Source organism: Xyrauchen texanus, chromosome 9 (genome assembly GCF_025860055.1).
Source record: "Xyrauchen texanus isolate HMW12.3.18 chromosome 9, RBS_HiC_50CHRs, whole genome shotgun sequence".
NCBI classification, from domain to species: Eukaryota; Metazoa; Chordata; class Actinopteri; order Cypriniformes; family Catostomidae; genus Xyrauchen; species Xyrauchen texanus.
In genome coordinates, this window is record NC_068284.1 from 10,193,138 (window position 1) to 10,209,156 (window position 16,019).

Consider the following 16,019-nt stretch of genomic DNA (forward strand, 5'->3'; position numbering starts at 1 on the left):
CAGACGGGAAACAGTGGGTCCACCTGAAACTGTTTCAGAAGCTCCTGGGGCATATGGCATCCTCAGCGGTGGCCACATCGCTCGGGTTGATGCATATGAGACCACTTCAGCACTGACTCCAGACTTGAGTGCCTCGGATTTGTTGGTTTTGGCCCTTGATCCACGGCAAGCACGTGTTGGCTCGGACAGACAACATGGCAATGGTGGCATACATCAACTGTCAAGGCGGTTTACACTCTCATTGTATATCACAACCCGCCATCTCCTCCTCTGGAGTCAGCAGCACTTCAAGTCGCTGCGAGCCACTCACACCCCGGCGACCTCAACACTACAGCGGACGCGCTGTCACGACAGGTTACCCGCGAGGGAGAGTGGGGACTCCACCCTTAGATGGTCCAGCTGATTTGGAGTCGATTCGGGCAGGCACAGGTAGACCTCCCATTGTTCACAATCCTCCCACTGCCCGTTTTGGTACGCCCTGACCGAGGCACCCCTCTGTATTGACGCGGTGGCACACAGCTGGCCCCCTGGACTATGCAAATATGCATTTCCCCCAGTGAGCCTACTTACACAGACCTTGCGCAAGGTCAAGGAGGACGAGGAGCAGGTCGTCCTAGTAGCACCCTACTGGCCCACCCAGACTTGGTTTTTGAACATCACGCTCCTCGCATGAGCCCCCAAATTTCCCTGAGGAAGGACCTTTTTTCTCAGGGTCGGGGCACCATCTGGCACCCCCAACCAGACCTCTGGAATCTCCGTGTCTGGCCCCTGGATGGGACGGGGAAAACCAAAATGGCCAACCACCCGCCGTGTAAGACACAATCACTCAGTCTAGGGCTCCTTCTACGAGGCACATGTATGCCTTGAAGTGGCGTCTGTTCGCTAAGTGGTGTTCATCCCCACGTGAAGATCCCCAGAGATGCACAGTCGTATCGGTACTTTCCATCCTGCAGGAGAGGTTGGAGGGATGACTGTCCCCCTCCATTTTGAAGGTGTATGTAGCCGTTATAGCAGCACACCACGACAGAGTGGACGGTAAGTCCTTAGGGAAGCACAACTTGATCATCATTCCTGAGGCGCCAGGAGGTTGAATCCCTCCAGACCACACCTCGTTCCCTCATGGGACCTCTCTGTATTACTTCAGGGTCTAAGGGGAGCCCCCTTTGAGCCTTTGAAGTCAGCTGAGCTTAAGGCACTCTCTTTAAAGACTGCCCTCCAGACTACGCTCACTTCCATCAAGAGGCTACTCTCACGTGATCTTGAGACCCTGACTAGGCTATGTGCCAAAGGTTCCCACGACCGCATTCAGGGATCAGGTTATGAACCTGCAAGCGCTGCCCCGGGAGGAGGTAGACCCAGCCTTGACGTTGCTGTGTCCGGTGCGCGTTTACGCATATATTTGGATCGCACGCAGAGCTTCAGAGTCTCTGAGCAGCTCTTTGTCTGCTTTGGTGGACAGCGGAAAGGAAGCACTGTCTCCAAGCAGAGGATCGCCCACTGGATCATTGACACCATAGCTATGGCATAACAACGGCCAGCACGTACCGCCTCCCGCAGGGCTACAAGCCCATTCTACCAGGAGTGTGGCGGCCTCCTGGTCCCTTACCAGTGGCGCCTCTCTAACAGACATCTGCAAAGCAGCGGGCTTGGCAACACCCAATATATTTGCAAGGTTCTACAATTTCTGGGTTGAGTCATTTTGTCCCGTGTCTTGGCAGTAATGAACAGGTAAGTCCGGGACAGTTGGCCGGGTGTATCGCTTGCGCATAGCACCTTTCACCTCCACTGAGCTGAAGATGTGCGGTGTTCACAAAATGTGTTCCCTGGATGACTTCCTCCAAGCCCTGTGGCAGATGAGAAATTTGCTGCCGGCTCAGTACACGTGCTAAATAAGCCATGTACTGGGGTAGGTGCTCCGCATGTGCCGGTTCCCCGTAGGTAACCTCATGGGACGTATATCTTCTGCTAAATCGTTTCCCTGTTGGTAAACTGCATCTTTCTTGGGCAGAGGTCCCTTGGGTTCCCAAGAGTGACCCCCTAGTGTCACTTCATCAACACAACGTTGCATACCCTCATCAGTGAACAGAGGTTACGGAAGTAACCAGAACGTTTTCTATCTCAGTCTGGTGGGTCTAGTTTTGGGCTATAACCTTACTCCACAGTATAGGTCTAGTAGTTACATGGGCTAAAAACGATGGGGGAATCCCAAATTTCCCTGCCGTTAACATTCTTGTCTCATGTATGCTAGACTACTGTAGGTTCTGAGCACCTGATTCCCCGGGACACAATTAGTGGCACCATTTTCAAATTCATGCGTTAACCTCATGTTGGTATGTGCCTCAAAGCATTAACCAGTATTTGTAGCTTCAAAGAGAGTCAGCAGTGTGCAAGGCTCAGGAGATATCTGCGAGGAAGCCCATGGGCTCAGCTGTGACGTACTGGCAGTGAGGCGAATATGTTGATATCATTCTTGCTCAAACCCAGCTCCCATCGGACTCTCTAAATCCTTGAGTCATCTACATGTTCGTTCTATTTTGATGAAGTTTCACAATGCCCTAACCTTGACCTTTTGAATCAGATGTCTATTATGGTATACGATATGCTTGACTTTGCTGTTGAGCAAATTATGCTGTTTACTCTTGAAAAAGAAAATCACATGCTACAGTTAAAGTGAGCTTTTAACTGTTTTATGTATCATGCTTTTGGGAGTAATAAAGTTATTTATTTAGTATAAAGTCTGGGTGAGTGTTTTGGATTTTATATACATTTCACTTCAGTTAATAAAGATCTAATAAAGACTACATTTGTGTTCTCATTGTATCTCATCACAACTTCTTTGTTACGGATGTTCCTGAGCCTGCACCTGTTCTTTTGAATTGTGTGCTCATCTTTGTGACCATTGTGATCTTTTGTGACCATTTTTACTTTAGCAGCAATAATAAGTCCCAGACATCTATTGTTATTTGTAAGTTCCTTTATTTTTGTTCTTCAGTCATATTTTCAATACTTGTTTTTAACAAATGCAACTGACTGGCTCATGGGTGATTCTAAACCACTTTTGTCACTTAAAGAGAACACATAAAAGGAGAACGCCAAAGGGCCTAACACCTAGCCTTGTGGCACACTGTAATTTATATGTGGCAGGTCAGACATCAATTTACACTGAACTGATATGATTTTGAACTACAATATTTGTTCATTAAAATATCTTTTAAAATGGAAATTGATATCCACGGTATGTGCTCTTCTATTCTTTGCGTATATAAAACTGACAATTCTATTTACTAATTTAAAGGTGCTGTAAGCAATTCTTTCATGGGAACTATGATATCACTGAAATAACTGTCATAAGATATCTCACCTGTCTCTGTGACAGGTTTTGACTGCGTAAACAGCAAACAAAATTGTGTCCGTTGGCCGTGGTCTATGACAATTTCAGCATTTTGCACGTTTTTGATGTTGCAGCGAATTATTAAGGCTTAATGCCATATTCTGATTTATAATTTGTCTGGGGATGCTATTTTGCTACTGTTGTGTTTGACAACTGTGGGGAATTTCGGTGCGCTGTTTTGGAAAGAGGACCAGTAGCTAAATCAACAGCTCCCTCTCATGGAAGTTATAATGGCTAAAATTGCTTACTGCACCTTTAATATCCATCATTAGCACCACATCATTAAAACATAATTAAACATTTCCATTTTATTGACATGGCTGACAGAATTATGTGAGTTTTGTATTAATTGAAGGCACAAGTTTCTTTTAAGATATCTTACAAAAGATATTCTAACATTTCATTTCATATTCTATCAGATTAGACAGTTCAGGAAATATTATAACAGTTAAAATACAACCAATTAATCTTGGAATAAAAATCTATTTATATCATGCACATAATTATTATTTTTCATTTTTCATCTTTTCACTATTGAGACAGCAAAGTGCCTGTACATTACAGAATAACCCTCTCATTCTTGACTTGAATCTATAATTGAGGTAATCTTTAATGTGATTGAGGAAAAGAATAAGAATATGCGAGACGTATGGAATGCTCACCTGTTTGCCAACTGGAAATATCGGAGTGTGCTCGTGCTCTGAATATAGTATTTATTTTGCTCAATTCTGTAGCGCAAACAAATTTCACACTTCACATTTAAACATTCCCATAAAAATATTGGAAGATAATTTGTGGGCAAATGTTATTACATTGTTATATGTTATTTACTATATTGGCATTATCATTGAGTTTTAACATGTATTGAGAAGAGAATACAAATTCATGCATTACTGAAATAGTTAAGGTAAGGATCACTGGCTGGTGTTAACACGAGCCTGGCAGGAACCCAGCAGGCTGCCAAATGTCAGTTCCAGGACTTATTAAACAGCCAAGTGCTAAGAACTTTAATTGGATCATGTTTGTGACCTTTGACCTTGCATGTCAATCTGAGCATCCAGCCAGAGCAGCTGGCAGGAATAAATATGATAATAGAGAAATAGCTGTACGTGACTGGGGTGTGCATTACTCGGAGCTGTATATAGATGCTTTAGTGGACAGTAGTACATCAAAGGTTTGCAGATATCGTAGTTTATGCTATGTTAAAGAGCACATATTATGCTCATTTACGGTTTCATCATTTTATTTTGGGGGTCATATAGAATAGGTTTACATGCTTTATTGTTTTAAAAAACACATTATTTTTCTCATCCTATACATTGCTGCAGCACTTTTCACCCTCAGTATGAAACACTCTGTTGTAGCTCATGTCTCTTTAAAGCCCCCCTTTCTGAAAAGCCCAGTCTGCTCTATTGGTCAACTGGACCAGTCTGTTGTGATTGGTCAACTGCTTAGAGCGTGTGTCGGAAATGTAATGCCCATTACTGTAACCGAAGTAGCCCTTAGGCAGGCATTATGCAAATGTGTTACAAAGTGACATAGCTAAGTCACAGACGTAATGGCTGGACTGCAAACCAGGCATTTCAGGCAGTTCAGTAGCAGTGTTTTCTGCGGGAGAGTGTAACTCCCTTTGTGCTTTGTAACTTTGCAGACCTTTTAAATGCACAAACCGCTATATTACACACTAAAGGAAAGGTAAAATCCCAAAAAGCCTAATAGGGCCTCTTTAAGATTTATGTTTACTTGATGTTATTAAACAGGTCTTGCTCATATGACGGAGTAAGATAAATTACTGGTGTGAGTCTGATCTCCGTTCAGAGCAGATCTTCCAGCTTTACATTCCTCTCCAATGCGTGTGCAGCTCCTCATGCTCTTTATGCTGTCACTATCTTTCAGCATCGATGAGAGCGGATCTTTACGGATTATGTACCTGAAACACAAAAAAAAAAAAGAATATAAAAAGGTAGTTAAATTAATGAGCCACCGTTTTTGCTGGGTTAAGCAGTAGTGTTTAAACATTTTTAACACAAGGTCAGCACATAATCAATTACTTCTATTTAGTATCTCAGTAAATTATCACAGAACATGTGCAGTTGAACAAAACTATGCTTTCATAAAGAAAATGAAACCTATTTTGTGACCATGACGATTTTCTGCGATGTGAAAATTGTAATTAGACAAAAAACGAATTGTAATGAGCACCTTATTAAGAAACAATTTTGTGCTAGGGCCTGAGTAGCTCAGTGTAAAGACGCTGGTTACCACCCCTGGAGTTCACTAGTTTGAATCCAGGGCATGCTTAGTGACTTCAGCCAGGTCTCCTGAGCAACCAAATTGGCTTAAAAGCACATTGGGAATTGGGCATTCCAAATTGGAAGAAAAAGGAGGAAAAAAAAGAAACACTATTGTCCTAATAATGTGCCTGACGTGGTTTTCTACTGTTGTTGCCCATCCGTTTCAAGGTTTATCTGTTGACCGCTCTCTCTTCAACAAGGTGTTTCCATCCACTGAACTGCCACTCACTGTTTGTTTTTTGTTATTGGTACCATTTTAAGTAAATTCTAGAGACTGTTGTGTGTGAAAATCCCAGGAGATCAACAGTTGCAGAAATCCTCAAACCAGCCCATCTGACACCAACAATAATGCCACGGTCGAAATCACTGAGATCAAATTTTTTCCCCATTCTGATGGTTGATGTGAACATTATCTGAAGCTCTCGACCGGCATCTGAATGATTTTATGCATTACACTGCTGCCACATGATTGGCTGATAGGTGCAAATGGGTTACTAATATATATATATATATATATATATGAGACAGGATTGGGAGGGTTACTTTTTAAATGTATTCCACTACAGATTACAGAATACATGCTGTAAAATGTCATTTGTAATGTATTCCGTTAGATTACTCAATGTCAGTAACGTATTCTAAATACTTTGGATTACTTCTAGATGTTTTCAATTGTTTTGACTATAAAAACTGCCAGTACAGTAAGACAAAATACACATGTTAAAACACATTCTCTGAAAAAACAAAATATCTTATTCAGTGTTGTTTCTAAAACCAGATTAATCAAATTGATCTTGTTTTAAGGATTTTTAGATATTTTAACAGGAAAACAATACAAAAATTATTATCAAGAATATGATTTTTGCCCTAATATCAAAGTTCTTACTAAAAAAAATTAATTATGATCCAACATGAATTTTCTTGATAAAAAATATGATTATGTCTGGTAACATGTGCATGTGAAAGGGCTAGAAATAGCATTTTAGCTTCGCAAAAAGCTAACAATTTACTCAAGGTTTATTTCTATCTCTTCTGCTCCAAACGTACTTCTCTGTCTGCTCGTATGAATCATACGAAAGTGTTTCACCGCTGTTCAAATGCACATTGGATCACATCATTTATATATATTAATGTTTTCCATCTGAAATTACTAAATATTAAATGAAACTAATGACAATAAAATGTAAAGTAATCCCATCAGTAATCAAAATACTTTTTGAATGTAACTGTATTCTAATTACAAATTATTTAAATTGTACCTGTAGTGGAATACAGTTACTTATATTTTGTACTTTAAATATGTAATCCCATTACATGTATTCCATTACTCCCCAACACTTTATATATATATATATATATATATATAAAATTGTCATGAAAATTATTTCACAATGCAAAAAAGCTTGATGGTCTTCAAACAGGCATCATTTTCTTTTGGCAAAATATAATTTCTTATTTTTTTCTTTTGATTTTGAAAAGTCTCCTTTCTTAATTATATTCAATCATTAATGCTTTTGAAATGTGAATTTGTGCAATAGAGTCAACTTCACTTACACAATGTCATTTAGCTCCAGTCTTGTCTCAGATGATGGGTTGATTAGGACATAAGAGTGACTAGTTTGGTTATCATTCAGAACATCTGAATTAAGAGACAAATGTTAATAAATGTTACTAAGAATGTTTTTGTTTAAATGCATTGCAAAATTACAAAACTATTTGTTTGTGCAATACTGAAAAATGTCATGGACCGGTTAAATCACTGACTGACTGGACAGTGCTGCAACAAGGCAGCTCAAGGATCTGCCTCTCACCGAATCCATCAGTGGAGAGGCCCAGGTTTGACATGCGCTTCTTCACCAACTCTGTGAGCTCTTGTCTCTCTGGGCATGAGGGCAGAACACTACGCTGACTGCATCTCTCCAAATCCCTCTCAGAATTCCATGGGCCCAGAAGATTCGAAGCCCAATTCATGCTCTTTCTCATGCAGATTCTGCTGCTCCTCCTCAAAGACAGGCAAATTATCTGACATAAGGGAGTGTGGTGTCTAGAAGACAGAAAAGATTGTGTCAATGTGTGTGTGTGTGTGTGTGTGTGTGTGTGTGTGTGTGTGTGTGTGTGTATATATATATATATATATACACACACACACACACACACACACACACTCACCTAAAGGATTATTAGGAACACCTGTTCAATTTCTCATTAATGCAATTATCTAATCAACCAATCACATGGCAGATGCTTCAATGCATTTAGGGGTGTGGTCCTGGTCAAGACAATCTCCTGAACTCCAAACTGAATGTCAGAATGGGAAAGAAAGGTGATTTAAGCAATTTTGAGCGTGGCATGGTTGTTGGTGCCAGACGGGCCGGTATGAGTATTTCACAATCTGCTCAGTTACTGGGATTTTCACGCACAACCATTTCTAGGGTTTACAAAGAATGGTGTGAAAAGGGAAAAACATCCAGTATGCGGCAGTCCTATGGGCGAAAATGCCTTGTTGATGCTAGAGGTCAGAGGAGAATGGGCCGACTGATTCAAGCTGATAGAAGAGCAACTTTGCCTGAAATAACCACTCGTTACAACCGAGGTATGCAGCAAAGCATTTGTGAAGCCACAACATGCACAACCTTGAGGCGGATGGGCTACAACAGCAGGAGACCCCACCGGGTACCACTCATCTCCACTACAAATAGGAAAAAGAGGCTACAATTTGCAAGAGCTCACCAAAATTGGACAGTTGAAGACTGGAAAAATGTTGCCTGGTCTGATGAGTCTCGATTTCTGTTGAGACATTCAGATGGTAGAGTCAGAATTTGGCGTAAACAGAATGAGAACATGGATCCAGCATGCCTTGTTACCACTGTGCAGGCTGGTGGTGGTGGTGTAATGGTGTGGGGGATGTTTTCTTGGCACACTTTAGGCCCCTTAGTGCCAATTGGGCATCGTTTAAATGCCACGGCCTACCTGAGCATTGTTTCTGACCATGTCCATCCCTTTATGGCCACCATGTACCCATCCTCTGATGGCTACTTCCAGCAGGATAATGCACCATGTCACAAAGTATAAAATATCATTTCAAATTGGTTTCTTGAACATGACAATGAGTTCACTGTACTAAAATGGCCCCCACAGTCACCAGATCTCAAACCAATAGAGCATCTTTGGGATGTGGTGGAGCGGAGCTTAGTGCCCTGGATGTGCATCCCACAAATCTCCATCAACTGCAAGATGCTATCCTATCAATATGGGCCAACATTTCTAAAGAATGCTTTCAGCACCTTGTTGAATCAATGCCACGTATAATTAAGGCAGTTCTGAAGGCGAAAGGGGGTCAAACACAGTATTAGTATGGTGTTCCTAATAATCCTTTAGGTGAGTATATATATATACATATATACAGAGTGCATCTGGAAAGTATTCACAGCACTTCACTTTTTCCACATTTTGTTTGCTTACAGCCTAATTCCAACATGGATTAAATTAATAATTTTCCTAAAAATCCTACAAACAATACCCCATAATGACAACGTGAAAGAAGTTTGTTTGAAATCTTTGCAAATTTATTACAAATAAAAAAATAAAAATAAAAATCACATGTACAAAGTATTCACAGCCTTTGCTCAATACTTTGTTGAAGCACCTTTGGCACCAATTACAGCCTCAAGTATATTCTTCTTTGCAGGACCTCTCAAGCTCCATCAGGTTGTATGGGGAGCGTCGGTGCACAGCCATTTTCAGATCTCTCCAGAGATGTTCAGTCGGGTTCAAGTCTGGGCTCTGGCTGGGCCACTCAAAGGACATTCACAGAGTTGTCCCGTAGCCACTCATTTGTTATCTTGGCTGTGTACTTGGGGTCGTTGTCCTGTAGAAACCTTTGCCCCAGTCTGAGGTCCAGAGTGCTCTGAAGCAGGTTTTTCATCAAGGATGTCTCTGTACATTGCGGGATTCATCTTTCCCTCAATCCGGACAAGTCTCTCAGTTCCTGCCGCTGAAAAACATCCACACAGCATGATGCTGCCACCACCATGCTTCACTGTAGGGATGTATTGGCCAGGTGATTCAGGCCAAAGAGTTCAATCTTTGTTTCTCATGGTCTGGGAGTCCTTCAGGTGCCTTTTGGCAAACTCCAGGTGGGCTGTCATGTGCCTTTTATTGAGGAATGGCTTCCGTCTGGCCAATCTACCATACAGGCCTGATTGGTGGAGTGCTGCAGAGATGGTTGTTCTTCTGGAGCTCTGTCAGAGTGACCATCGGGTTCTTGGTCACCTCCCTGAATAAGGCCCTTCTCCCCCGATCTCTCAGTTTGGCCGGGCGGCCAGCTCTAGGAAGAGTCCTGGTGGTTCCAAACTGCCACTGATGGAGGCCACTGTGCTCATTGGGACCTTCAATGCTGCAGAAATGTTTCTGTACCTTTCCCCAGACCTGTGCCTCAATACAATCCTGTCTCAGAGGTCTACAGACAATTCCTTGGACTTCGTGGCTTGGTTTGTGCTCTGATATGCACTGTTAACTGTGGGACCTTATATAGACAGGTGTGTGCCTTTCCAAATCATGTCCAATCAACTGAATTTACCACAGGTGGACTCCAATCAAGTTGTAGAAACATCTCAAGGATGATCAGTGGAAACAGGATGCACCTGAGCTCAATTTTGAGTGTCATGGCAAAGGCTGTGAATACTTATGTACATGTGATTTTTTTCGTTTTTTATTTTTAGTAAATTTGCAAAGATTTCAAACAAACTTCTTTCACGTTGTTATGGGGTATTGTTGGTAGAATTTTGAGGAAAATCATTTATTTAATCAATTTTGGAATAAGGCTGTAACATAACATAATGTGGAAAAAGTGAAGCGCTGTGAATACTTTCCAGATGCACTGTATATATATATATGTGAATCAAAAACATAAAATGCCCTAATTCATCATTTATGTCACAATGCTGCAAAAATAGACTTTTAGTGAGATTAAAAGGAGAATTGTGTCATTTTGCTCAAGTCGGCTTTGTGTTTATATTAATCACTCTAAAGTCTTGAATCACTTGTGTTGTCCCTTTCCTTGTTACGTTTGTCAAAAGAATGGTGCTACTTAATCTTCGTTACACTTTTAAGGTGTTCATGCTCATTCACAAAATCTATCATATAATAAAGCCTGTTTACCATTAAATCACACTTTATCTTTATCACCCTGTAGCTCAAGACCGGTTGCTCATTGAAGCTAAGCAGGGTTGAGTCTGGTCAGTACCTGGATAGGAGACCTCCTGGGGGTAACTAAGGTTGCTGCTGAAAGAGGTATTAGGGAGGCCAGAAGGGGGTGCTCACACTTTGCTCTGTGTGGGTTCATATGCCTCAGTATAGTGATGGGGGACACTATATTGTAAAAAAAGCACTGTCCTTCAGATGATATGTTAAACCAAGGTCCTAACTCGGTGGTCATTAAAAAGTCCTGGCCAAATTCCCCCATTGGCCCTTCTCAATCATGACTTTCTAATAATCCCCATCCATTAATTAGCTATCACTCCAGTCTCTCCTCTCCACCAATAAATGGTGTGAGGTGAGTGTACTGGCACACAATGGCTATATAAATGTAACATTATTTCTTTATTTATATACATTATATACATAACTTTTATCTACATTTAAATTTATCAACATATGTTTCTAATGTTGGCAACTCCTTAATAAATTCATATTTTTCCACTTTACATTAAGATATATTTCCATTGGATAATAATGTTGAATACGTGTTATGAAGCATTTATAACATGAATCACAGGTATGCTATTTGGCAGTTAATGTGTAAATGCTTTTATGCATTTGTAAATTAATTATTGGTCATTACTGAACCCCTTCATAAACCTTTAACAAAAGGAACATTAATGTAAAGTGTTACCCAACTCCAAACTAACATGTGGCCTTCAAACAAACTAGCCTCTAGACTGAGTGACCCTGTAAACTGCAACCCTGTTACCCATTCTATCTTATTTTTGTATTGTTTTATAACTATAAACTTGGACTTCACACACATAAACATAATTAGTAAATTAGTTAACATGGCTCTGTTAAGAACTAAAAGTGAGTAGATATATGTTGTGGATGTGTTGAAGGTAATGAAACCTCAGGAGGTTCAGCTCCCTGAGACTCTGTCCTGTAGATGCCGATGGGAATGTCTCCTACAGTTGAACAGAGCATTTGGTAAAGTCTGCCATATGTCTCGATGCACAGATCATCCTCTGTGATACTAATCTGAAATGTAATATTCAACAGTTTAAGAAAATGTACATTTTAGTTTTTAAAAGACATCTTAATGTGGATAAAGAAATGTAGTACAAGTGATGCTTACAGCACATAAGAAACCAGACCTCGGTGTAGTTTCCAGTCCAAGTAGTAACCTGGTGATGGTAATCATGTAATCCTTGACGAAAGACTGCAACAGAATGTTAAAGCATGCCAGTGCTTTAGCCTAAATTAGGGACAAATCTAGGTATGATTCTGGGTATGTACAAATATCAGCAGCAAGAGCATACATACTGCCCTGCAAAGGCAAAGCACATTACAGTAGAGTAAATACATTTTACTCTTAGACTATGTAATGAGGACTCAGGTTGGTTTGGATCCATATGCGGCTTTATTGAGGCAGTAAACTCAGGTCGTACAAGCAAAGGTCTTGGACAGGCAAACAGTGTGAGGCAGAGAGGCTGAGGCGTAAACAAGAACGGGCTAGAGATCGGGGCAGGCAGCAAACAGTCGTAGAAGGTAAACAGGCTAGAGTAACTGGGCAGGGGGCTAACTAACTGGAACGGGGAATAGCTAGGTCGGTACACAGATAAACTAGAGAGGTATCTAAGTTGCTTGGAAATGTCGCCGGGGCTAAACAAGACTTCGCAAGGAGGGAACAAACAGACGTGGTTAAATAGAGTGAGGTAATAAGCAACAGCTGGGCGAGTAATCAGTATTCGGGTGAATGCGATCTCGGAGGTTCGAGGAGGAGGCGCTTCACCCGTAGTTCGCGGACAGAGCCCCCCTGTGAGCGGCTCCTGACGCGAAGATGCGACCCGCGCCGAGGTCTTCCCCGAGGTCGAGGGGCCGGTCTCTCCGGGTTGGTCCGATGGAACTCTGTAATGAGATTTGGGTCGAGGATATCGTTGGTGGTGACCCAGGACCTTTCTTCCGGGCCGTACCCCTCCCAGTCAACCAGGTACTGCAACTGACCTCGGTGGCGCCTGGAGTCGAGCAGCCTTCGCACCAGGAAGGCTTCCTCGCCGCCCACGATCAGAGGAGGGGGTCTGAGAGTGGCCTCCTCTTCGACCCCCGGGTCATCGGCCGGTTTCAGCAGGGAGACATGGAAAGAGGGAGAGATTTGGTAATTAGTGGGGAGCTCAAGACGGAAAGTAACAGGGTTAATCTTTCTAAGGATTCTAAAGGGGCCCACATACCTAGGGCTAAGCTTTCGGCAAGGCTGGCGGAGCCGGAGGTCTCGGGTGGAGAGCCAAACCCACTGGCCTGGGGCGTAGTCGGGTCCGGGACGGCGGCGACGGTCTGCTTGCGACTTAGTTCGGTCCACGGCCCGCTGTAAGTGGACGTGGGCCTGGTCCCATACTGCCTCGCTGCGCTGCAGCCAGTCGTTAACGGCGGGAACTTCCGAGGGTTCTCCGGACCAAGGGAAGAGAGGGGGCTGGGGGGTACAAAGGTCCGATCGGTAGGGCACTCTGGAGGTGGTGGGACAGTGACTTGAGCCTGGGAGATGTCTGACATGAGGTCCCACTGGACGGGGGCTAGGAAGAGCGCGGGCGAGACAATGGGTTCGGCAGTGGGGTTTTGGACTGTGGCCTCGTGTTGACGTGAGAGGGAGTCGGCCTTGGTGTTCTTGGAGCCCGGCAGGTAGGAGATGTTGAAGTCAAAGCGAGTGAAGAACAGGGCCCATCGGGCCTGTCTGGGGTTGAGCCTCTTGGCGGAGCGGAGGTACTCAAGATTGCGGTGGTCCGTCAAGACCTGGAATGGTTGCCTGGCCCCCTCCAGCCAGTGACGCCATTCCTCCAGGGCTGCTTTCATGGCCAGGAGCTCCCGGTTACCGACATCATAATTTCGCTCGGCGGGGGAGAGTTTGCGGGAGTAGTAGGCACAGGGAAACAGCTTGGGTGGGTTACCTTGGCGCTGGGAGGTCTAGGGCCGCCACTGCCAAGGGAGGTTCACATACAGTCAGGGGAATACCATGTTGTTTACAAAAGTTCTCATCAATGAAGTTACCAGCCACACCTGAGTCAATCATGGCGTGGGCTTTCAGGCTAGATGATCGGTAACAGAGTGAAATGGGCACTTTCAGACTAGAACTGGTTAGGGTGGAAGAGAGGAGCAAACTCAACCCAGGTTGTTGTCGCTCAGGCGGACGCGTCGGGCAGTTGGAGCGGATGTGCCCGGCCTGGCCACAGTAGAGGCAGAGGCGGTTGGAGAGGCGGCGTTCTCTCTCCTCCGGAGTGAGGTGGGTACGGTCTAACTGCATGGGTTCCGGGGCCGCTTGGCGCTGGGGTGCCGGAGCGGGCTGCGGGAGCCACCTAGCTGGTCGTCGGGAACGGATGAGGTTGTCGACTCGGATAGCCAGCGAGATGAATTGTTCCAAAGAGGTCCCCTCATCACGACACGCCAGCTCAGACTGCAGATCCGCGCTCAGCCCCTGACGGAAGAGGAGTTTAAGGGTGCATTCAAGCCAGCCGGTTTGCGTTGCAAGGGTGCGGAAGGTGAGAGCGTAATCCGCTGCTGTGCGATTTCCCTGGCGGAGTGCCAGGAGTTGCTCACCAGCGCTCTTGCCGCATTCGGGGTGATCGAAGACGTCGATCAGGCTCTGCATGAAAGAGTCAAAGGAAAACTGAGGTGGGCGCTGGTGGGAGTGCTGCCTGGACGGTGCGCATTATCTCCTCGACGGCTGAAGCGAGGCGCCCGAGCTGGTGCGCGGAGAGCTGGTTAGCCTGCGCCGAGAGTTCCTCCGACAGGCGGGTGATCACCGCTGGATCGATGGGCGGCGAAGTCTTCTGTAATGAGGACTCAGGTTGGTTTGGATCCATATGCGGCTTTATTGAGGCAGTAAACTCAGGTCGTACAAGCAAAGGTCTTGGACAGGCAAACAGTGTGAGGCAGAGAGGCTGAGGCGTAAACAAGAACGGGCTAGAGATCGGGGCAGGCAGCAAACAGTCGTAGAAGGTAAATAGGCTAGAGTAACTGGGCAGGGGGCTAACTAACTGGAACGGGGAATAGCTAGGTCGGTACACAGATAAACTAGAGAGGTATCTAAGTTGCTTGGAAATGTCGCCGGGGCTAAGCAAGACTTCGCAAGGAGGGAACAAACAGACGTGGTTAAATAGAGTGAGGTAATAAGTAACAGCTGGGCGAGTAATCAGTACTCGGGTGAATGCGATCTCCGGAGGTTCGAGGAGGAGGCGCCTTCACCAGTGTTCGTGACAGACTACAATCTGTCCTGTAACCAACAGGTTTGGCATAACTATGCTTAGATTTAGAGAATACAGATTTTATAATCCACATTTGGCTGGACAATAAAAAAAAAACCTTTAACTGAATATTCCGGGTTCAATACAAGTTAAGCTAAATCAACAGCATTTGTGGCATAATGTTGATTACCGCAAAAATGTGAAAAATATCTTGTACTTCCTTTTCTTTAAAAAAGCAAAAATAGAGGACTACGGGTTAGTTCACCCAAAAATGAAAATAATCCAATAATTTACTCACCCTCAAGCCATCCTAGGTGTATATGACTTTTCAGCCAAACACAGAGTTAGATAAAAATTATCCTGGCTTTTCCAAGCTTTATAATGGGAGTGAATGGTACCTTAGATTTTGAAGCCCAAAAAAGCACATCCACTCATCAAAAAAGTAATCCATACGGCTCCAGGGGGTTAATAAATCACTGTAATATAAGTTAACTATAATCGCTGACTCCCGGTAATAGCCGTCCGAGGGTTCACGAGAAAGTTGAGTTCCGGCGTTTGACCTAGGCATAGCCTAAACTCCGGTGAGAAGTGACGAACTTAGGCCTTATAAAGTTTTTTGGTTTTTTTACAAATATTTCTTACTGCATGACGTTGCTTCGCTTCAGAAGGCCTTTATTAACCCCCTAGAGCCGTATGGATTACTTTTTTGATGGATGGATGCGCTTTTCTGGGGCTTCAAAATCTAAGGTACCATTCACATTATAAAGCTTGGAAGAGTCAGGATTTTTTTTTTATATAACTCTGATTGTGTTTGGCTGAAAGAGGAGTCATATACACCTAGGATGGCTTGTACCATGTTTAGATGTGTTTTTGTTCATGTTTTGATTTCATGTC

At 43.6% G+C, this 16,019-nt stretch overlaps 1 protein-coding gene across 1 annotated transcript in view; it reads right to left on the minus strand.

Annotated features, from left to right (window-relative positions):
* Positions 1 to 5,158: 5,158 nt before the first annotated feature.
* Positions 5,159 to 16,019, minus strand: part of kcnt2 (potassium channel, subfamily T, member 2) — a 36,374-nt gene continuing 25,513 nt past the window's right edge. The window contains exons 25-29 of the mRNA XM_052134909.1: positions 12,029 to 12,112; positions 11,803 to 11,931; positions 7,497 to 7,707; positions 7,240 to 7,324; positions 5,159 to 5,321 (exon numbers count right to left, since the gene is read on the minus strand). Coding sequence (XP_051990869.1) covers positions 5,159 to 5,321; positions 7,240 to 7,324; positions 7,497 to 7,707; positions 11,803 to 11,931; positions 12,029 to 12,112 — 672 coding nt within the window. The remainder of the gene's footprint in view (positions 5,322 to 7,239; positions 7,325 to 7,496; positions 7,708 to 11,802; positions 11,932 to 12,028; positions 12,113 to 16,019) is intronic.